General features: G+C 40.3%; 1 protein-coding gene and 1 long non-coding RNA gene across 3 annotated transcripts in view; one reads left to right on the forward strand and one right to left on the reverse strand.

Annotated features, from left to right (window-relative positions):
• The window catches only part of LOC141729843 (uncharacterized), a 71,670-nt gene extending 61,386 nt beyond the window's left edge, over positions 1-10,284 (reverse strand). The window contains exon 1 of the long non-coding RNA XR_012581298.1: positions 5,935-10,284. This is a non-coding gene — a long non-coding RNA (uncharacterized LOC141729843). The remainder of the gene's footprint in view (positions 1-5,934) is intronic.
• The window catches only part of AK5 (adenylate kinase 5), an 86,036-nt gene that overhangs the window by 57,731 nt on the left and 5,118 nt on the right, over positions 1-23,187 (forward strand). For both annotated transcript variants that reach the window (XM_005482160.4, XM_074545991.1), the window contains exons 9-13: positions 1,467-1,509; positions 2,457-2,501; positions 10,964-11,127; positions 12,118-12,234; positions 16,044-16,205. In XM_005482160.4, the coding sequence (XP_005482217.2) occupies positions 1,467-1,509; positions 2,457-2,501; positions 10,964-11,127; positions 12,118-12,234; positions 16,044-16,205 (531 nt within the window). The remainder of the gene's footprint in view (positions 1-1,466; positions 1,510-2,456; positions 2,502-10,963; positions 11,128-12,117; positions 12,235-16,043; positions 16,206-23,187) is intronic.

Genomic DNA, 23,187 nt, shown 5'->3' on the forward strand with positions numbered 1-23,187 from the left:
ACAAAACATGCTACATCCCCCATTTCCCTGGTGTAGTCCCTCCTTGTAGTTCAACAGCCTTTATAACAACTTGTAGCTTGTGTTACATGCAGAAGGTCAACACATTTAAGTTGAGATTAAAGACCAATGCCATCTTTATGTTATAGCTCACTTTTAGAAGTTTCTCCAGTATTGCTTTCTCACTATTAACAGCTGATCATACCATGGTGACTTCAGAAGAAATTCAGGATGCACATTGGTTGCTTATCTGTCATGTGGGAATTGTGCATTTGGACACTGAAGAGCCATTCCTCACAATACCAGTATTACAGCAGAGAATGGCCTGGGTTGAAAAGGACCCTAAAGATCATCTTGCTCCAAACCCCCAGCAGGCAGGGATATGTTGCACTAGACCAAGTTGTTCAAAGCCCCAAGCCTGGCCTTGAACACTTCCAGGGATGGGTCATCTCTAACATCTCTGGGAAACATGTTCCAGTGCCTCTCTGTCCTCACAGTGAAGAATTTCTTCCCAAGATCTCATCTAATCCTACTGTCTTTCAGTTTAAAGCAATTCCCCCTTGTCACTCTATCTCCTTGGAAATAGTCCCTCTCCAGCTCTCTTGCAGCCCCTTTCAGGTCCTGGGAGGCTGCTGTAAGGTCTCTGCAGAGACCTCTCCAGGCTGAACAGCCCCATCTCTCTCAGCCTGTCTTCCTAGGAGAGGTGTTCCAGCCCTCTGAGCATCTTTGTGGGCTCCTGTGGACTCTCTCCAGCAGGTCCCTGTCCTTGTGCTGGGCCCCCAGGGCCAGGAGCAGCGCCCAGGTGGGGTCTCACGAGGGCAGGGCAGAGAGGTGGAATCTGCTCCCTCAGCCTGCTGCCCACGCTGCCTTTGGTGCAGCCCTGGACACAGTTGGCTTTCTGGGCTGCAAATGCACACTGATAGATCATGTGAAGCCAATGACTCCGAGTCTTTTTTCCCAGGACTGCACTGGATCCATTCTCCATCCAGCCTGTAACTGTGCTTGGGATTGCCCTGACACAGGAGCAGTACCTTGTACTTGGCCCTGAACTCCATTAGGATCACATGGCCCCACCTCTCAAGCACGTCCAGGTCCCTCTGCTGCCATCCCTTCCCTCGAGCACAGCTTGGTGTCATTGGCAACCTTGCTGAGGGTGCACTTGGTCCCCACTGTCCATGTCACCAGCAATGTTGTTAAACAACACCAGTCCCCATTCCCAACCCTGAGGAACCCCACTCATTGTATGGGACACTGAATCATCTCAAGATACCTTGGGTTCTCTGTGCTCATGTTCTAGCAACTGCAACAGCACTAACAGCATTTCTGTGACACTGTAAACCATATCTCAACATAGATTAAAAGTGAGACCTTAGAGAAATACATATTAAGATATACAGATAAGCAGATATAAGAAGAAATGCAAACTATGCGGAATATCCATTTCAATTTGTCAATTGCTTAATTAACAGGAGGAGGATCAGTCAAGTTTTTCTGGTTATGAGAGCACAGGAGGTGAGTTTCTTTTTCAGTGTCAATTGCCATTTAAATTTGAAACCTTTGATTTCCTGTTATTTAAATAGTTAATTCGAAAGTAAAGTTAATTCAGGTGAGTTATATTGTGAAGTTTGTGCCTCAAGGGATTTTTATCATGTGAATTCTTTCAAATGAAATTTTAAGTTTGTAAAACACATTTCTATACTCTTTCATGGCTAAGATTTTTTGTAATAAGAGATCTACTCACCACAAAATCAACCCCAAAAATTGTATGAGGTGTCTTGTATGTGATTAACAAAATCACATGTCTTGTAAGTGATTAACTCAAAGATATAATAAAATTTCAGCAGGCTCACATGGTGCAAGATCACCTTCTGTACTGTATAATCAGTGCAATGGCTGGGACTCAGACCAGAAGGAATTGCTTTTTCAAAAGATACACTTTCTGTTAAAGACAAAGCTGTAATACACACCGTAGTTTTGGTGAGTGTATTGCCTGGATTTCAGCTAAGATGGTTATTATTTGGCTGAATTTGGGGCTCAGAGAAATTTAGAACTTCATTTCAGACAGTATAAAATGTAAATGGGAGATGGACAAGATTCTATAGCAATTATAATGTAATAATATGCTCAGTAGAAACTGCAGTGACTGAGGAGGAATTGCATCACATTTTTACATCAAGATGAATCTTCCTTCCTTTTCTTAAAGAACTGATGTGTATTGCAAGGTCTATTTTCAGGTAAAATGTCTTTGTCATATATGACAACTATGAAAACTGAGAGATTAATAGGCTTGTGGATAATAGCTCCTTTTGGAATGGAGAAAGCATATCTGTTCTTATAGCAGAAAGTAAATCTAGTAAAATCAGATCCCCTTGCATGAGTGTTACACAATTTGGTGTGGTAAGTAGCTGGCATTAAAATTAGTAGCTCTTGCCACTAAAGAATTTTTGTTTTCATTTTAGACTTTTCAGAAGATCTAAGGAAATCAATCATCATTTTTGTTTTCGGTAAGTAGGATTCCTAATTTAACTGCTACTCTTGAATATTCCCATGTTATTTATCTTTGACTATGTGATTTATTTATTTATTTAGCAAAATAGATTGGCTGAGAATACTTATTCTACAATGTTGGTTTAGTCGTTTGAAAGGGAGTTAGGATTTAATAATATGCAATTAACTTGGGTCTAACCATACTGTCAACAGTTGTGTAAAGCTCAGAGCAGGCAGCTCCTTTGATTGTGAACATGTTCAAAACAACCTTAGTTCTTGTGCATTTACAGTTGAGATGTGTGACTTCCCACACCAAAGCTGCCTCACCAGTGCTAATTAAAATTTACTAAATTGGATTGTAACTCAGAAGTTTAAGATTTGGCTGGAAAATATCAGATTTCTTCCCTTTATTTGTGAGGCAACTTCTGTTAAATACAGGTTTCCATTCTACATCTGTTCAGCATTGTGTTAAAAGCCAACAGGCTGCTCACCAGGCATGATCCTTAGCATTGAAACTCTGCAGGTTCAGGGTTTACTTTTATATTCCTTTTGGAAATCCACAGAGTAAAAGCACCATGTTAATGCCTTTTATCACATGAATGTGAGTAATATAATTAGCATAAACTTGGAGCAGTCTTTTAAAACAAATTATAACCAGAAGAATTATTTTAAAGCTTGGTGCTAATTACTTAGAAAGAATAATTGCTTTTGTATTGAGCAGTTTTTAGAACTGCTTTACAATCCAGAGCAGGAACACACATTTCCAAGGACCTAAGGACAGATACCAGATACATGGGGGATTTTACATAAAACTATATCGATTTGTGCATTGTTTTTCCTGGGGAAAAAAAATTACAAAACTTCCAAAATTATTAATAAGTGAATGGAAGTTCCATTCAGAACTAGAACTCAAGAAGCATCAAAAAACATTCCAATACCTGCAGGCTGAGGGAGGTGATCCTTCTTCCCTATTCAGCACTGATGTTTATGCATCTGGAGCGCTGTGTCCAGTCTGGGCTCCCAGTACAAGAGAGAATGATTTACTGGAGTGAGTGTGGTGCAGAACCACAAAGATATTTGAGTAGAAGCATCTGTGTTTGAGGAGAGGCTGAGAGAACTGGGACAGTTCAACCTGGAGAAGTTAAGGCTCCAGAGGATTTTACCATTAAGTATTAATAATTACCTGATGGGAGAGAATGAAGATGAGGGAGCCTGAATTTCTCAGCAGTGCCCAGTGACAGGACAAGAGAAAATGGGACAACTTAAAATGCATTCAATTTCACCTGAACACAAAACCCACTTTTTTACTATGAGGGTAGCCAAACACTGGAACAAGTTGCCCAGAAACTGTAGAGCCTCCATGCTTACAGATGTTCAAACCCCAATCTGACAGAGTTCAGATCAACCTGCTGTGGCTGATTCCAGTGTAACACAGTTGTTTGAATAAATGATTCCAGGAACTTCCTTGCAGTCTAAAAGATTCTATTAAAAGAGTGTTCTCATGTTGCAATTTTATCTCATGCTCTCTTATGTCAAATACAAGTTAACTCAATTTATTGCAACTCAATTTTTATGTGCTTGAAAAAGTAAAATGAGGTTACTGAAGAGTTCACTGGAGACTTTTTCTTAAAGGAAGGGTGCATAAAACCTAATTTTCAGTCCTTTAAGCAAACTGTAATCTATGCTTACTGAAGTACACCTTTCCTGCTAGTCACTATAGTGAAAAATTTTAATTCTGTCCCGCATATCTTATTGAAAAAAAAAATCATTTGGGTTTGCACAAACAGATTTTTAAGAAAAAAATCAGAACACACTCAAGGAATTTTGTCTCTGAAATTGTCCATGGCAAAGCATATTTTTCATTTGCCTCTGGGAATCTTTTTATTTTACAGGGAGTGATTTTAAATTTTCATTTATAATTTTTTATAGGACATCCAGTAGCCATCTTGCAGCTTGAAATGGAAATCACACCTTTTTCCTAGTTATTCCTGCTCTGATTTTCTAGTAAATACTTTCTGGGAGCAGAGATAAATTGTGCCTTAATGAAAACACAGTTTTCTTTGTTAAAAAGATTATTATGAAAAGTTTTACTGAGTCCAAATGTGGGTTAATTTTCAAAAAATTATCTAGAATGATTTATTCTTTTTCCCAAAATACCTCCATCTCCACTCCCATCCTTGCACCCCTGAAAAAGTTTCTTAAAGTCTTATGAGAAGAGTGAGAGGTTTTTTGTGGGTTTGTTGGGGTTTTTTGAACAAAATGAGAGCCCTGTGGTTGCTCATTTGTCTGCAAAATCTTGACTTTATTCCACTTAGGTAGTGAAAATAAATGGCATTCCCAGAGACAGAATTCTTGCAGCAGCTAAGCTGGAGTGGCCACAGCTCTTTTGCCTTGAGTCCTTTTCAGGCGGGTGAATCTGCAGGGATCACCTGATGATCCACAGGCACTGCAGCTTTAGCTCTGTACACACTGCCCACATGCACACGTTTCTGCAGGCAGGAAATGGCAGTCAAGAGCTGAAATCTGGTCCTTGTGAATGGTACAACAGTGAAAGAAAAATATGAAGAAATCTTACAGAAGCAGAACAAAACTGTTGGGGTGGGGAGAAGTTGAAAAAGCCCCAAATGTCAGTGGTTAAAGTGCTCTGTTGCAGTGAACAGTGCTAGCATGTTCAGTCTATGATACCCTGACTAGAGAGGGAGCAGAGAAGTTGGGTCAGAGCAGGCTGCTGTGGGATACTGGAATGGGAAAAACTGCCTTGGGTTCCGGTGTCATCAAGGATGTTGACTCATTACACAGGTGTGTATTATTTCATGAGGAAATAATAAGATGCTTATAAAGGAGTTTTGAAGCTAGAATTCTAAACATGTACATTTGAAGAAGTTTACAAACAAATCAAAATGAATGCACCATCTGCCATACCTGACAAACAGAGATACTGTTTATGACAAAGGGAAAGGAACAGGCAGTTCCCTCTCCCACTAATTACACTTGAAAATTTTCCAAAAAGGGAAAGAAAAAGAAATCATCTAATTAGCAAAAGTTTACATTACAGCTAATGTAGGAATTAATTGGAATAACAGTCAAGCTGGATTAATTAAGAAACAACGTTAATGTTCTATCCATATTGTAAAGCAGAGAAAGAGTACCAGCAAGTAAAAAATATAAGAGAAAACAGCAGGATAATAAAAGAGGAAAAACAAAGATAAATTTGGCCAGCAAAGTAAAATTCAAGAGAAAAAAAAAATATAAAGAGGCACAAAGACAAAATTGGGTGATGCTCTAATAAATATTCAAAACTTAAGTAATTATTGCCAGTCATTAAAAGACAAAAAGAAAAAAACAAACAAAAAAACCTATGTCATCAATTTTAACCACAATGAATGTTGAACGATCTTCTAATTCTTAACTACGGCAATATTCCATATTGCATCCACAGAAGTGTCATACCTGGCACAGTTTCTGGGAGCATTCCCCCTCCCTGGCCTCTGCGGGAGCTTCACAAAACAGTTGGCTTCAGCTGAGGCTGAAAGTAAAACCGGAGGTTCAGGGATCTTTCTGCGCTTTGGATCAGAAACAAACTCCCCGCTGACTTGTAAATGAGATGTTTAAAGCTTAGCGACTGTAACCACTCTCCTCTACAGAATCTTTGTTATATTCTTGCTGATGATCTAAAGCTGGTAATTGCTTAAACTCAGTGTAAGAACGACCAGCTTTTTAGCTGACACTGAAGATATTCTCACCTCTTACACCCAAAAGTAGGAATTATCAGCTGCAGGCAGGAGCTTGCACACACACCAAAATTCAACAAGTAATATACCACAAAACTCTAGGTTTAGCTAGATGAAGTCCCTTCCAATGTAAATTATGCTACAATACCTGTATTGCAGCTCCTTCTGCAATCAGAAAAGCTGAGAATGAACAATACTGATAATTAAGCCCCCAGTCAGTCCAAGCTAACTGTGGATGCTGTGCAAAGCTGATTTCTCTGATTTCCTGTGAAATAAACTTCACATTTTCTTTAAGAAGGATGAAAACTCAGTGATGTCCCAGGATATTGCATCACTCTGCCAACATGCACAACATGTAGTTTTCTAATGAAAATAATTTCTCAGAAAAAAGAAATACAAAGAAAGTGTTGAGGCCTTTTGGTTGTTGTTGTTAAATAATTGTACAATTCCTGTATGGTTTCACTTAGACTGAAATAATTTTTGAACAGCAGATGAGGTGCTATTGAGAAGCCTTCAAATACCATATTTTGAAGTTAAGGCTTATTTTTACTTGTCTATAAAATCCAAGTAGCATTGGTAAAACTGCCAAACTGATCAAGTATCCAAAATTTTTGCTTGAATTTAGAGACAGACTGACTGGGGTTATTTTGGTTTCAATTCAGACTTCTGAGGCTCCCTTGTGCAGCTAGATTTCCCCTGTAGGCACTTCTCCCTGATACAGGGATGATGCTCATTATGATAACAAGGTCTTGAAATTGAAACATTTTAAAATAAATAGTGGGACTGTCTTGTAAACCCTATTGCTGGCTTTTTATATAAATGCTCCTGATATTTTCGTATATAATAAACTTGTAAGATTTAAAATAGAGGCATCTCAGTCTGCCTGCATGGCACTTCTGGCAGCAAAGCTGGTCCATGCACTGCTCACATTGCGTATTCCTGGCCCTGCTCATTCACAGCAGCAGTCCCAGCTCCCTCTGCCATCATTCATTGTCTGCTGGTGACGCTGTGCTCTGGTCAGAGCTGTTCATTTCAGTCACATGCCCAGGCTGCTCAGCCTTCCCACGCTGGGGGACATTGGGGCAGGAGGGAGGAGAGCTGAGACCTTTGATCCAGGGCTGACTGCAGCTGAACACCCTGAAGTGTTGCTTGGGCAATTGGTTGTTACCACACTCGGAGACCCCTCTTTTTCTCTCCTTGAAGGACTCTCTGTGAAGCATTTCTGCTGTCAATAATTTAAAAGTAATCACCTAAGTCAGCAGTGCTGCCAGAAAGTTATTTACCATGAGATCCCCTCTCACAGGCCGATGAATCAACATAATGGAAGGGAATATTGCTCTAAGGGATTGCATAGACCTTTTAATCTGGCCTTGTCTGCAGAAAAGCAATATAGAGAGCTGCATTTAATTTCTGTGTTAGTGCTCTGTTCCATAGTCTTGCTTACCATTTGTATCAAAAAGCACAAAGGGACACTCAAAGAGTTCTGTTTCCAAGAATAACCTCACTGATTAATACAGTGTTCTTAATTTCTTTACCTGCAATTTTTGGATTTTTATTAAGTTACCAAATGAGCTTTAAAGCAAGGTCCACTGCACTGAGCAATACTAGGAAAATACAAAAGCATGCTAATATTGAAGAACTGCTGGTAGTTCTATATTGTCCTACAGGTCACATCACACTCCTAGTTCCTCTGGCTGTTTGCTAGGCTTTAGCTTTTTCTCTGCACAACATATATAGAAATCAGAAGACAACATGATTAATCTGAATAACAAGTTATCATGAACCTACAGGTTTTTTTCCCAAGTATACGTAGGAAGATCACAAGATGACAGCATAGAGAAAAAATAACAGTGTTCACAAAGAATCTTACGCCTTCACAACAAAAGTGGGGATATATTTTTCTGCTAACAATTGAGCCATTGGGAAAACTCGAGTGCTTTTTTCAATGCCTCAAATATTTTCCATATGAAAAACACTGTAACGAGTTGCAGTGAAGTCTTAACTGAAAAAATCTTTTTGCTGGCCTTTGTCATGTTTCATATGCAGCTGTTATTCCAGATAAACTTTCTTCACATTATTTTTTTTCTTTAGAAAAAATGAATAGATTTAAGAAGAATATCCACTAAAAGAACAGGTACAGTTTTTGTAACACTGCAAATTCACTGTGAGCTTCATGGCTGTAGGATTAATTTGCTGTTAAAGCTGCTTATGTAGCAGTGTTTTAAGAATGTAATCTGAGCAAGAAGGCAACACCTAATTAGTAAGAAAATGCACTGTCACATCTTTTCTCACCTGAATAGCTCTATTCCAGTCACACTAAGGAACTTCAGAGGGAGACAAGGTAGTACTTTCATTTCAGACATGTAAATTAATACTGATGTAAAGGCCAAGTTGTGCTCAGCCCACAATGCTGAACTTCCTGGGGAATTCAGTCTCTTCTCAGATCATGCCAAGCAAGAACTGTGGTCTCTTTCATGGATAAGAAAGCACAAGACTTGATAAAGTGGGTTGTGTGCATTAGTCAAGCAGTGGGATGCTCTGCTACTCATGAGATGAATCTAAATTAATACCAGTGGCCATAAAAACTACCAATTTTAGCACATAATTTAATCAAATATGTTTTTACTCTTTAAAGAGCTCAGCATAATAATCTCTGCTTTGTTTGAACTCTTCTATTAAAAATGGCCATTTTGATTAATGTTTTGGAGGAACACTCATTGTGGTGTATGCCCTGCATATTGTGCCACTCTGACAATGTTCTCTTTTAAAGTTCTAACACACAAAGGTATTAGAAGCACATCAAATTTTCTGAATATTTACCTGCTAGAAACCAAAAAATGTCCTTGTATTGTTATTTCTAATAAGAGATTTAGTAATTTTGTGTATGAGTAGAAATTATGAAACTTCTCATTGGGCTCTGTGTTCAGAAGAGAAACAGTTATATAAGGAAAAGAATACAATAATCTTTATAGCTGGGTTTTTTTAACACTGCGTATATACACCAAATAAATAGGATTAAATGACTGCACTGTTAGCATACTCAAGGCCAGAAGACAAAATGTGTAAACAAACTTCCTGAGCTAAAAAAGCCCAAAACAGGCCAGAAATACTATTAATTGCCACTCTGATATTTAAGGGATTCTTTACTAGTAATTTGCCTGTAATTTTGTTACATCTGTTTCTTTATAGCCACTCCTATTTTTTCCTTGTTTTCTTTCAACTAGTGTTTTTAGAAAACAATAATGTTCTTCAGATTATGGCAACAGAAAAACAAGATGCAACCCACATTGGCCAGAAGACAAGCCTGCAACAAAGATAGTTGTAGAAAAATTATAGCACAGGTGTGATTCTCACACCACAGGCTGCTTATTCTCCTTGTGAAGCTGAAGTAAAAAGACTCCACATCACAGAACACAAACCTCTTCCTTTGATGCTACTCCTTTGTGACCCAATTTTTAGTCTCAGCTACAGTACTGTAATTTCTCTGAAAATTATATGCTCAGCAATTATTTCTTACATTGAATGCAAAAGTTAGAAGAAAGTTCAAGTGAGGCAAGAGACGGTGCTAAAATCGTTCTATTGCGAACGTGTTATTCCTATAATTGTTTGGGGAAGGATAAGGAAACAGGAAAGCCTCATATTTTTTAGCATCTTAAATGCACAGAGCACAGCTGTGTAGCCCTACCTGCAAGTCCCAGCAGTTGATAAATAACACAGGTCACCTGCTGAAAAAACCCTACTGAAAAGAGTTTGAGCATTGTCTCCCTCCAAGGTTGTAATTACCTCCTACCGCAGTAGATCTTCTGAACAGATCCATCAGAGGCTGCAGAATTGCTGCTACAGCAGTGAGGGTTTCTCCACAAACTCCCGGCAGGAACTGACCTTCCTGCCCGCCATGCCCTGGCACCGCCATGGTGCCTCAGGGCCTCGCCCCAGCTGTGCCAGCGGCGCTGAAGGCACTGCGCGGGGACACCTGGCAAGCGGCTTCCAGAAGGTTCCGTGGGCTGTCCCTCTCTCCAGCCAGGCAGAGGTGGCTGCAATGCCTCAGCAGGAGCCTGAAGAGAGAGACCTTCCATGCCATGGCTTCCGTGCCGCGGCCCTGGAGAGGAGGGAGAAGCGGCCGCCAGCATGGAGGAGCTGGGCCAGGCAGCACCTGCAGAGCGGCACAGGCAGAGCTCTGGGCTCTCAGCTGGAGGCTGCTGGCTGGCCAAGGGAAGCAGGGGGCTGGAGGAGCCATTCCTGCCAGGAGGACACCCCCAGCATTCCCGGGTCAGTGCCCTTCCCCTCCTGGCGCTCTCTCCCACAGCTCCTGTGGGCAGGGGCAGGTGGGCGCTCGTCGTTATTCCCCTCACGGGGCTGCAGTGAACGTTACTTGCTGCGATTTGTTGCAGCTGTCAAACTGAGCAAGTGCAGAGTGAAATACCCTTTTCCACAGGCTGTTTCATGTTTTTCCTTTACATGCTAATGGTGTTTTAGGAACAGGTTCTCCTCTGTTAGAGATTTCACACTGTTGTGACTCCTTCAACTTCAAGACATTTTTGAGTCAGCACTGTAGCTGTATCAGAAGGGTACACTGAAGCTGTATCATATGTATATGACTTGTTCTACTGTAGACAATTTCTCTTAAAAAAAAATTAAAAATTGCAAAACAGTGTCATCAATTTCCTCCCATTTTCTTGGTGGGTATAGTTTGAAAATTGCGACATCTTTGTTCTTTTCTAATTCTAGGTATTTTTTCCCTCACATAGGTGGGCCTGGCTCTGGCAAAGGTAGCCAATGTGAACAGTTAGCCAAGAAATATGGATTTACTCACCTGTCCACTAGTGACCTTCTCCAAAATGAATTATTGTCATTATCAGAGAGAAGTAAATTGATCAAAGACATTGTGGAATGTGGTGAACCTGTGCCTGGCGTGAGTGATGGTTTTATTTGGGGTTCTAATGGTTAAACAAAGGCAGTGGTAGGTATATTGTCTAAACCAGTGAAATAGATACTGGAGCTGATGGTTCCCATTTCAGTAAAATTAATCTGTAACCTCAGGGAGACATTTCCTCTTTGCCAAATACGTGGCACTTCTTTCCCCTTTCAGTGCCAGTATTTCTTTATGTTTCACATAGGCAATAAATCAGACATGAAATACAGTGAGACAGATGCATTGCAAAATGTAAGTGTAAGTACAGCAAACAGAAACTTTATGTCCTTTTTATAGCGTTACATTTCAGATTCAGAGCTGGTCCTCCTGGCAGCTATTTTAAATTACAGTACCTGCAGCAGTTCCCTGCAGAGCTGGCTGACATCCCAGAGTAGCTGGACTGCAGCTTAATGGAGATTGTGAAGGCAGAGGGGGTTGTTCTCAGCTGGACCTGGCTTTTACATGGCAGGTCCACAGTCCCAACTCTTGGTGGGTATTCAGCAACTGCAGCTAGGTCAGAGGATGTGTTTGTTAATGAAAGATACTGGGAAATTTTGCTCAGGGGAAACTAAAAGCTGTGCTCAGGCTTGATTTTGATTGCTTTGCTCTTCAGTGTGTTTGGTCAGATGGGGTCACTTTCCATGTAATGTAATTACACCAGTGACATAGCAAAATGCAATCAGATCGGAAAATGCTGCAGCGGTACTCTAGAGTTTCACAGGTATTAACATTCATTTTGAAACTATGAAATATTCTGACCTATCTGGAAGGTATTTTGGGAAATCTTGGGTGGATTGCAACATCAGATTTGTGTGGCATAGCCGGTCCTGAGAGAATAAAAAGCAGGGTGCCCTGCTGCCTGCAGGACAAGAAAAACAACTGCATTCACAGAGCTGTTGTCAAGGGTGTAGAACTAAAGCCAGTGCAACAAACAAAGGTATCAATCTTTCTTTTTAATTAACCAACTAATTCCCTCTCTTTCCTATACAGGGTATTGTTCTGGAGCTACTGAAGGAAGCCATGGTTTCCAAGCTAGGGGACACAAAAGGATTTCTGATTGATGGGTATCCCCAAGAGCTGAAAGATGCAGAAGAGTTTGAGAGCAAGGTGACTATACAACTGTAATGCTGCTATAACTCCTGTAATTCTGGTGCTGCTTCAGTCCCTCTCTTCAGCTGATTGCAGCAGGGACGTGTAAAAAGCCAATCCAGGAGAGCTGTGCTGCTGATCACTGAAATTTTGGCACCCCATCAGTGTAGCAAATTTAACTGTTGCCCTTACCTACAAGGAATCTAGGATACAAAGAGAAGTAGAAGCTGGTTTTATCTAAATTTAATGTAAACCCGAAACATTTGGGGGAAACATCATTTTAGAACCATTTTTCTGGTTCTAGTGGATAATGCTGTACTTTTGATGAAAATCTGATGCACAATCATAAAAGTATGTATCTTCACAGTTAATATTTATTACCAGTAAGCCAGCTCTGCTAAAGCTTGCTGTCACTTGCAGCAGCCAAACCCAGATTTAATTTTTGTGGTGGGTAACAGGTGGCACAGCCGTAAAAAGAGCGTTCTGCAAGTGCCTGCGTGGCAGCTCCGAGAGCTCTCGATTTCCCCAGTATGTGCTGAGACCTCGTGAGAAGCCTCAGCCGTGCATTTCTCAGCCTGCAGGAAATACTCTGTCTGAGCCTGTGAATGAATCTGCCAGGGCTTGGGAGAAAAGAAGTGGTGAATTAGGGATAATAGTTAGTATATATTACATCATATTACACTCCAAAAATGTCCTAAACAAGTTTATAAGGTAATAAAACTGATAAAACTTTATTACCTTATAAAACAGTGAATCCCCTCTTTTCTCACTCAGCCTTTAGCTGCTTTATTTATTTAGCTGATTACCATAAAAGCCTAGCAAGATTTAGGCATCATAAGCCAGACAAAATAATGAGCAATGAGATTTGCCATAGAAGTCATTCACAGAAATGTTGACTTACTAGTCCCTTTAATAAAATGCTGTAGGCTATTAAAAAGATGCTGGAGATTTCTCTCATTTTGTGTCTAAGGAGGAACTATTTCAGCAGTGCTGTTTCTCTGGCAGGCATACATGTTGCTGTCCTGTGGACACTCCTCTATATTATGAAGTGGGGTTTAGAGGTTGGGGTGTCCTGCACTGAGGTATTGCAGGCAAGTAAGTCCTAATGCATCCCAGGCTGAAGCAGAGCTCCTTAAGTTCCCTGAAAGCAGCAAAAGATGCTGGACTGCATTTGGCATTTGGAGTAAAAGACAAGGACGTCAAGTGACTGTTTTGAATGTGCTAAGTGCCCCCTGTTGTGCCTTGTATCCACTTTCCAGAGGCTGGCTGTGAGCTGCTCAGTAAAACTGTGAAGTTTTTTACAATGAGTCGTTTTTGAGATAATGCTTTGCAGTTCTTTCCAAAGGGCGATGAGAAGTTCTTAAATTATAACTGAATGAAAAGAGGTGCATATCAGGCCTTACTAATTAGTGGCAGCAAAGTACAGATGAATAGTGCTACATATCTACATTATATGTGAAAAGCTTTATAATTGTTAACAAAGACCTGTTCTATTTAGAAGACATCAAGAATAATGCTTATGTTTCAGAGCTTGACTCATAAACAGAATGAGATATGTAGAAACAGCTGATTCTCCAGCCAGTTTTACCCAATTCCCTTCTATGATGCAATTGTATTTTTACCCAGCCATAATTCTACAGAAGCACAAAATTCTGTTCCCTCCTCAGTCTTTCTACAAAATGAAAAAACATTTTAAAATTATATATTCCACAGCACCAGGCAGGATGTACCCAGCGAGACAGAGTAAAGACCCAAAACATTAGACTTGTTTGGTATGTATTATTTAAGCTAAATTGTGTCAGGAAAATCATAATTTTTTAAAAAGTAGCAAAAATTGCTGTAATACCTGATAAGGGCATTAGTTTAACTTTTTGTGGATTTTAGTTTGGAAGAAAGATATTTCTGCAATGGTTTGAATTCCAGATAGCAATACTGAAACTTCTAAGAAAATCATGTACATTTTTCAAAAGCAAATCAGACTGAGTGTATCAAGCAAGAACCTATTATCTGATCCTATCAGTCAGTAGAGTCCTTCATATCCTCCTTGTAAGGTGACAATACAACTGATAAAAGGAATTATTTCCCATTTATTCTATTATAATTTAGAACAGACCATGGAATTCCTCGTTTAAAACTGGGAGGAAATAACTTCTCACCATCCTAATCCAGTTATACAAAAAGGGCATTTGTTTAAATCATTGATTAAGCCCACACCTTTTTTTTTAATTCTCTGTCTCTTGCACTATTAAAACTGCCTTGTTGGCTTTTTTAATCCCCAAACTCAGTGCTGCTACAGCTAATTGCATTAATGTTTTCTGTGTGGAAAAAATGGGTAGATAAAAGCCTGTCATTGAACTGTCTGACATAATCCCTTGGCTTCACCTTCTCCTAGAAAGTCATTAAGGGTAGTAGAAAGGTCAACACAGTCCAGACATCCTCAGTCAAATGCAGAAGCCCTGACATGAAATATTTACCTTTAGAATATTTCTGCCTTTGGGGGCTGTCAACAAAGATAACAATGACAATTTCCATATATCAGTCATTTAGACTTTCTTTACTGTAGGCATGGTAAAAATATGATTTTGTAATTGTCACTAGTGTGGAGTAATCTTTTTCCAAAACTTCACACTTTTTCCTACAAAAGTGTTTTCCATATCCCTGCTGGAAAGGGAAAGAATGAGAAAAAGACTGAGCATGTCATTGAAGGATTAAATACATAATTGCATGGAAAAATAAACTTCTTTTCCCCACTGATCCTGTAACACCTTTCTTTTGCTTGAGACAGTGGAATTTATGGCTTTGGACTCAGCCCAGCAGGTTTTGCTCATACAAAATCTTGTGTCAGAAAGTTCTGTGCCTGAGCAGGGTGCATGACAGTGCATTCCAAGATTTGTGCTAAATGACATACATATTTTTGAGTATTTCAGGGAGAGAATGATGAGGATTTGTGTTTAGAACTTTTTGCTCTCTCCTGAAATACCATAAAGAACATTTTGCTCCTTCTTGCCATTTCTTTTTTCCCCATAATATACTGCAATATCTATGATCAAATGTAGAAAGAGACGATTATTTATGACCTTTTCCAGGCCTAAGAATCAAAATAAATAAATCTGTATTTATTTTTATTAGAGAAAAGGACAGACTCTCCCTCATGACTACTTTGGCACTAGCCAAACAGCATTAAATGACCAGCTTCCCACAGAATTTGAAAATTACTTGCCAATTTGAAAATGCAGAGAAATGTATCACATCCCTCCTTTGCAGCATGGGGAGGAATGGTGTGGGTACACTGCAAACAAGGACATAAAATACTGTGTGACATAAAGTAATCCGCAGGATGTATTCCTGTGAATATTTGATGGTGTCCCTGAGCCTGCTGTTACTCATTTCCATCTCAAGTGGGTACACTTTTATGTGAACATTTCCTGCTACTGCATCTTGAAATACTAAGCTAAGTTTACCACTCCCTTTTCACACATTGAACAACAAAAAGGCTACAAATATAACTGAGTCAAGTGTTGCATAAGTCCTGTACTGTTTGCATCCAGCAAATAATGAACTGACACTCTTGAGTCCAAGCAGGCAGAATTTGTCAGATCCCATCTCTTGTCTCTCTGTGTAGAGCCCAGGCAAGCACAGCCTTGCTCCTCAGTGCTGGCATCCCTTAGTGCTGCCACAGTGAGGGGTGGTTGTTGATAAGCATCATTTCCCCATAGACAAATACCATTCACTCACAAATTCCTTAGTGACTGTTTTGGTGTTTTCCAAACAAAATCTCTTTTGCTGGGCCAGTGCTTTGAGTGTTTGTTGTTTTCTTTGGTCTCTAGATTGGGGAACCAAAGCTCGTGCTCTGCCTGGAGTGTTCTGCAGAAACCATGAGCAGTCAGAGCTCTGAGAACACTGAAACCACCGAGGACAGGATTGAAAGCTACTATCAAGCATCAAACCCTCTGATTGCATACTATGAAAGCAGGACACAGTTATGCAAGGTAAATAATTGATCTTTTAAATTAAATTATTGCTTTTTACTTCAACTATATTAGCAGTATTTGGAAAACACTGACATGTCACTATTTATGAACTGTTTCCACACTTTTCAGTTGTTCTCATTTTATAATTCCCTGGTTTGTTTGCAACTTCTGCAAACTTGTGAGTTCCACAGTACAGTTTGAAAGAATAAAACCCCAGATTTATCCTTAGTCAGAGAACATATCCTGAATCAATAACTCATCTGTGTAGAATCACTTATTTAAAATAAATTCTAGAAAGCTTTTCTTCAAGTATTAGGACGTATTACTATATAAGGGCTTTCAGAATTAGGATGAAGGATTATGTTAATCCAAAGCCCTTTAGTAAAATTTTCAAAACTGTCAGTGTATATCCTGAAAGAAAACAGGCCTTCATACAAGAGAGATTTTTTTGGCTGGAATAAATAGTTATATTCATTTCAATGAATTGCCTTGGTTTGCACCTGCTCAGGATGTGATATTTTAAGCATTCTTTTTATTCTATAATCAATACTTCAAGAGAAACAGGAAAAAGTGCACTTAGCTGGCACATCTGGAGACTCATTTACATAGGATTTTGGGGTTTTTTCTTTCTTTGTTTCTCTGCTCTGTCATGGCAAACTGTCCCTTAGTTCAGCTGCAGAACCATCTAGTCCAACTGCTCTGTCTTGTCCTAAAAGAGAAAGAATCCAATAACAGTTTCTGGAAATATTATGGGATCTATTTTTTCAATGGGCCTTAGCAAACATGAAAATCACCTGCCCCAAACTTTTCTCCTTTGCAAAGTTCCCAAAAGAGGAATGTGTAGCTAATTCATGCACCAATATCCTGACCTGAGGGCAGGTCAGGATGACACAATGCTGAGAGAAGTGATACTCCAAGGAAGAGCTCTGATTTGTGGCCTTTCCTACCCCAACAGTAAATGCACATAAGACAAAGCCTAAGTATCAGAAAAAAATTCCTGCTTACATTTAATCTTTAGGCTTACAAAGGCTTATGTGGTTTATTTGTTTTTGCTTTGAGAAGCTATCTTGCCAAAATTGCAAGGATGTGCTAAGAATTCAGTACAATACACAATACAGCAACACAGCACAATGCCAAGGAAAACAGAGCTCTCTGTCTCACTATCCTATTCCAGGGAGCTCTGCCTACCACAGTGTTTCCCTTTCTGAAGCATCAGGGAAGTGACAGCCCCAAAGAGAGTGAAACTGCACTTAATACTTTCACACAGATTTTGCAGTCATGGTCTGCCTCATTTCTCATGACATGCACTTTCTTTGCCCTTCCTTAATGCTTCTGCTGTAAGTTCCTGCTCTGTCCTCTACATAATGGCAAAGCATGCAGTCCTTTCTTGAAAGCTGCTAGCTCATTAGCTCCTCAAGGAACCTGCCAAATCTGTGGGTCACAGCTGGATATGTGATTTGTACTTGTGCCATTAGTTTTGGGGAAGCTGACATTGTGTGTTTGCATGTTAGAAAATACCTGTGCTTTGCTATGTCTACACTGCTTTTACTCACAGTGTCTGTACATTGTCTGAACTTGCTTCTGGTGAATGTGGTGTTTACCATATATCCATATTCCAGGTGGAATCATTGAGTATGAATGCTCTGTAAAATCAGCTTTATAAACGTTATTGTGGGAAATGTCTTTTAAAACTATTTTAGTGGTGAATACATTTAAGCTGCATGTGTTGAAGAAAGCAGAGTCAAGGGGAAGCTTGCATTTCCCAGGGCATGGGGTTGGTTTCTTATTTATAGAAACAGATTTTACACCCAGCCAAGCATTGACATTAGCAGCCACTCTGAATGTTCTCTGAATGATGAAAGGAAATTCAGGTGGAAAGAAGAAAAACTAATAATAATAATTTCTGATCAAATATACCAAATATAACTTCTGACTGCCTTTTTTTTTTTGTGCAGGCTAGGCTAAAATAGTCTTTGTTTTTTTAAAATTTGTAATATCATGCACACAGAAGACTGGGACTTTACCTAGAGGCAGTCTAACATGTTTAATATTTTTCTTTCCCATTTTAATTAAAACATCACATATTTTCAGTGCTGGGGATTTGTTCATTCCTAAGAGGGTTTATCACTCTCCGACACTGACCAAAGCTGGCTGAAGATGTTAGTGCTGCCATGGAGATGCTGCTGCCTCTATAACTCTGTTTCCTAAGAGAACTGTGTGTGTTTCCTATCCATTTCAGACAAAGTCACCAGTTAATTTAGCAGTGTTGATATGAAAACTCCTTCAAATAAATTCTCATCTGTATTCCTGGATTTATTTTAAATCGCCCATGGGCCTCATGTAACCACAGATCAGAGGCTAGGGTACTCTTTTCCTTAGGCAAACTGTGGGATCCAAGAGCTCCAGGGAAGCAATGCCTTCATGAAGGTGCTATTTGGTGACCTAGATCAGTCTGTGATCCCAGGATAAGCAATGGCCAAAGCATCTGAAGAGAAGCTGTTTAAGAGAGGAGGAGAAGAAGAGTCTTAAAGAGTCTTTGATTCCTGCCTAGGTTTGGTTTTTCAACAGAAGCAGCTCTTCAGTGAAAGGCCCACGTGAGCTTTATGTCCCTTGGGATTGCAGCAATGCACTTTTCTAAGCATGCAGAGGAGTGGGTGTTGAGATTCTAGAGGAATATTGAAGTCTAAATCCTGCTAACTTCCACAGAGATTTAGCATTAACCTTTTCTAGCCAGCTGACTGCAGTGTGTGGCTATGGACCACTAAATTCTAGGTATTAATTGTGTAAGTGATCATGTTTTATAAGGGCTTGACTATAGCACCCATCTCCACCTGGCCACAGAAAAGAAAACCAGAAATAACTTGTGCAACAAGAAAATGGGGTTGGCATATTGGTGTAACTTAATATCTCCAGTTTAAAATCTAAATTTAGGACTGGACAAAATTTCCCACAGACTGGGAACAGCACATGACAACAGTGGGATGTATTTAACTTGTCCTATCCACTCCAAAGGTTTTCAGGCTGATTAAATATGCAAATGTAAAATTCAGTCCTGGGCAGAAGGCCAGTAAAAGGTCTGGTGTGGGAATTAGATGTTGGCTGTGCACTGAGCAGAGGAGGAACTGATTTGTCACACCACATCAAGGTGTGGTGAGAGTACAGTGTCAAAGGAGCTTTCTTATTCTGTGCACTGGAACACAGAGACAGAGTAAAAATGCTTTACTCTATTTGGAACAGGCTTTAAGGCATGGTTGGATGGAGTCTGACAAACACAGTGCAGACAGAAAAACTCAGCTCTGACCTGGCTTGCTCTGCACTCATTGGGAATTCTCTCCCTGCTTTACTTGCACAGAAGAGACAAAGGTATATGGTTGTAACAGCACTCCCACTTTAATCCTCCAGGATTTTCTGACTTTCCCCAACCTGGAGTGATTGTGCATAGGTGCATTCATAACTAATTAATGTGATATGTGGAACTGGAACATTTTTCCATTCTGCTGACCTCTGAACAAGAGCAGTGACCTGGTGAAGCTGACAAAATATGGGGATTGTGTTGGAAATTTCCTTTTAGCCAAGATTCCCTCTTTGTGTTTCTGCTCAGCACTGGAGGCTTGAGGCATGCATGGACAGAGGGTGAAGGCTGGGGGTGCAGATGAAACACCTGTAAACCTGACAGGAATAAAGAACAGCAATCCTTCCAGCAGCCTGCTGAGATGAAGAACTGTGTACATATTTGCAAGGGAAGATGAACTGACTGAAGAATGAAGGGCAAAGGCAAGAGTGTCCTCACTTTTCTGCTGAGGCATTCAGTTTCTAAATTGTGTTCTGGAAGGTAAAGTAGTTGAGACTAACACATTAGACATTTTTCAATTTTTTTTTATATTCATGTTTTGGGGATTTAATATCCCGTAATTTCTTTTGCAGTCAGTTCCAGAACACCCACCTAAGGAGCTGCACGTAGCTGCTTTTCATTAAAGACCTTGTACTGGAGATGCAAGGGCTGAAAGCTGTGCTCTCTAAAACACTGCCTGCAAGCTGCCTGCTTCCGTGAGGATCAGGTGCTTCAGATAAATGGCATTAAATGAAATGAAACAAAATGCATTATAGTAGCAGTAAGCAGGTAGACACTGTTAGTTTGAAATCTATTTCTCAGTGAGTTCCAAGGCACCTGGACAGAAAAGTGCATCTGAAAACTTAGTAGACACCTACTTGTGTTTTGACATGGCAAAATGTAAATCCCGTTGAATATATGGCTCTCTCCCAACTGAGAAGAAAAGGAGGGGGGAAAAAGATTGTTTTTAATATCTGACTCATCCTTTAAAGCTTTTTTGAAGTGACAGTGTGTAGGAGGGTAGTAAGTAAAAGAGAAGAGCAATGCCTTGGTAGTCAAGCAAGACAACCCTGATCCTACCTAAGCTAACATAAGACACCTGGTAGGTGTCTTACATACAAGTTTCCTGTTCAAAGTCTGAGGAAAAGGGCATGATTATAACAAATAAGCCAAGCAGGGCAGAGCAGAGGATTAAGGGTGCCCAAAAACTTTGACTCTTTCAGATCACATGCTATGAAAGCTTAGCCTAAAAATCCAACAGGAGTTTGTTTTTTCTGTACTTATTTCCTTTCATTATTTTTTTTTCTCAGTGCTGTTCTATTTCTTTCTAAAACCACTTGCAGCCACATTTTCCATAACCATTATCATAGAAAATGTGACCGTCCACCCTCTCCCCGTTTTCTACTTGTGAGCCTTCCGTGGCTGATGCCATTCTGAGTGCCTGTGGGGAGGGAGGGGTAATCAATGGTAATAGCGAGAGCAGTTATGTGGTTTATTTCCATCTTTTGAAAGGTTCTCAGAGGCCCATTAACCCCGATAGATAAGGATGTGGGGAACAAAGGCACAAGTAATTCTCTATTCCCCCCTTGGTGCTTTGTAGCCCATTAGATGAGAAACTGATCTAGAAAGATCCATCAGAAGCATTAGCAGGGGATCATGGATAAAACAGCAGAAACTGCATGTCTAATATGAATAGGTCTAGGGCAGTGTATGGATTTACACAGATTCATTGCTGATCCATTGCTGTGAGAACCAGGTCCTGCACAGTCTCAGAGAGATTTTCTAACACACTCTAGTGACAAAGACATAAATGTTAGTGACAACACAGCTGAGCTTGACTGATCATCAGTAAGAGGCTTCTAAGTACTGAGTTCATTCCAGAGTCTGTCCTCAGCCACCCTCTCTACAGACACTCAGGTTCTCCTCAGTGGCAGTATATGTTTAGAGCTCTAAATTTCAAAACCTACAAAAAGGTATATTTGTTGACAGAAAACTTAATTGGTTGATTTTAATGACAAAAGGAGCAATATTGTACTATAGGGATGGTTATTCCAGTAGTTTTTCATATGAGCTCATTAAATTTCTCTGTATTGGAAGTTACCAAAGGCCATAGCTGCATTTCAAAACTGTGGAAAACTGTATATGGATCTTGTTTTATGAGAAGTCAGCTTTAAATAACCTTGAAAACAGCTCTAATTTATGAGGTTTGTTAGAATCTGAGGAAGAGAAATTCACAGTTTTTTCTCTGGAGCCGCTGAGAGTGTTGTTGAATTACTGTAGTACTAGATGTGAATTATTGGCACATTAAGTTAGTTTTGTGCCACAATGTTTAGTTAGTTTTATGAATTGGGCCTTTGTTATTTAGGAGGCCAGAATGGGAAGCACTGGGGCTGTCATTAGTCAGGCCCATCCATATTTTATTGTGCTGCTAGGAAGTCAGCATTCCAGCCCATCATAAAGAGTGGTGTTTCCATGCTTACAGAACTAATTCTTCATCACAACTCCCTAGATCTAGACATAAGTAGCAGTCCCAGTTCTAAAGAGGTCACCAAAAAGCCAGTGGCAATCAGCTGTGTTTGTAAGATTAGATCAGTTAGACAATGCAGAAGTACTTATGAAATAAAAAGATAATAATAATACATATTAAGATGAGAGCTTTGAAGTGGCTCTGGCCTTGCCCCTGCATGCAGTATATTTCCTGTGGGATGGCCATATGAAAATAGTTGTCTTGGCAGTTGAGACAGGCCAAACAAGGTGTCTGATAGCAGCTGAGATGGGAGTTGCTGGTTTTGTTATAACTGGAGAAGGCAGACATTTGGTTTGGAATAGTTCATCACCCCCGTTTTCTCTTTGCTGATAGTAAGTACCCCCCACTTCTAAACACTTCTGAAAGATGTGCAGCACCAGCAGCACCAGTACCAGCACCATGAAGGGCAGTGAGGGGGCCAAGGGAGGTGGCCAGGGCACCGAGCACAGCTCAGCTCACACTGTCACACACCCCTGCAGTGATCCCAAAGGGGACAGGGCACCCAGCACAGCTCAGCTCCCACTGTCACACACCCCTGCAGTGAGCCCAAAGGGGACAGGCCCAGGCAGGGCTCCTGAAGGCTGGCCTGGCTGGGTACCCAGTGCTGGAGCTCTGGCTGGTGAGATGTGCCAGCACTTCCCACAGGATGCAACCGGGACCGAACTTCTCAGCATCTGCAGGTGCCACCAGGAGTGAAAGCCAAGCTCTGGAGAGCGCCTTCAGTCCCTGTTGGAGCTCTGCAGGGAACAGCTGCTGACTCCCACACAAAACTCAGCACCGAGGGACTTAGATGTACATGGACTGCAGTCAGCTGTACAGGAGCTGGCTGCAAGACAACATCATATCTGAGCAGAATTTCTTGGCCTATTTAAAAATACATTTATTTGAACATGAAACTCCCTTAATTCTCCTGCAGACCAGAGATGGCAGAAAGTATTATGGGCAGGTATGTCCCCTTCAAACACTACAATTGTCTGGCTTTCTAGTCAGCAACTTGGAGATGAAAATGCAGTTCAGGAAAAGATCCTTTCACAAAGTTGACATCGGTCCATTTAATATTGTGCAAACTTCATGTCATGCATGAATGAAAGATTAAGCATGGAGAAGCAGAGAAGAATCTTGCTTTTGTGTAAAGACCAGAT

Source organism: Zonotrichia albicollis, chromosome 8, assembly GCF_047830755.1.
Source record: "Zonotrichia albicollis isolate bZonAlb1 chromosome 8, bZonAlb1.hap1, whole genome shotgun sequence".
Classification (NCBI taxonomy): domain Eukaryota; kingdom Metazoa; phylum Chordata; class Aves; order Passeriformes; family Passerellidae; genus Zonotrichia; species Zonotrichia albicollis.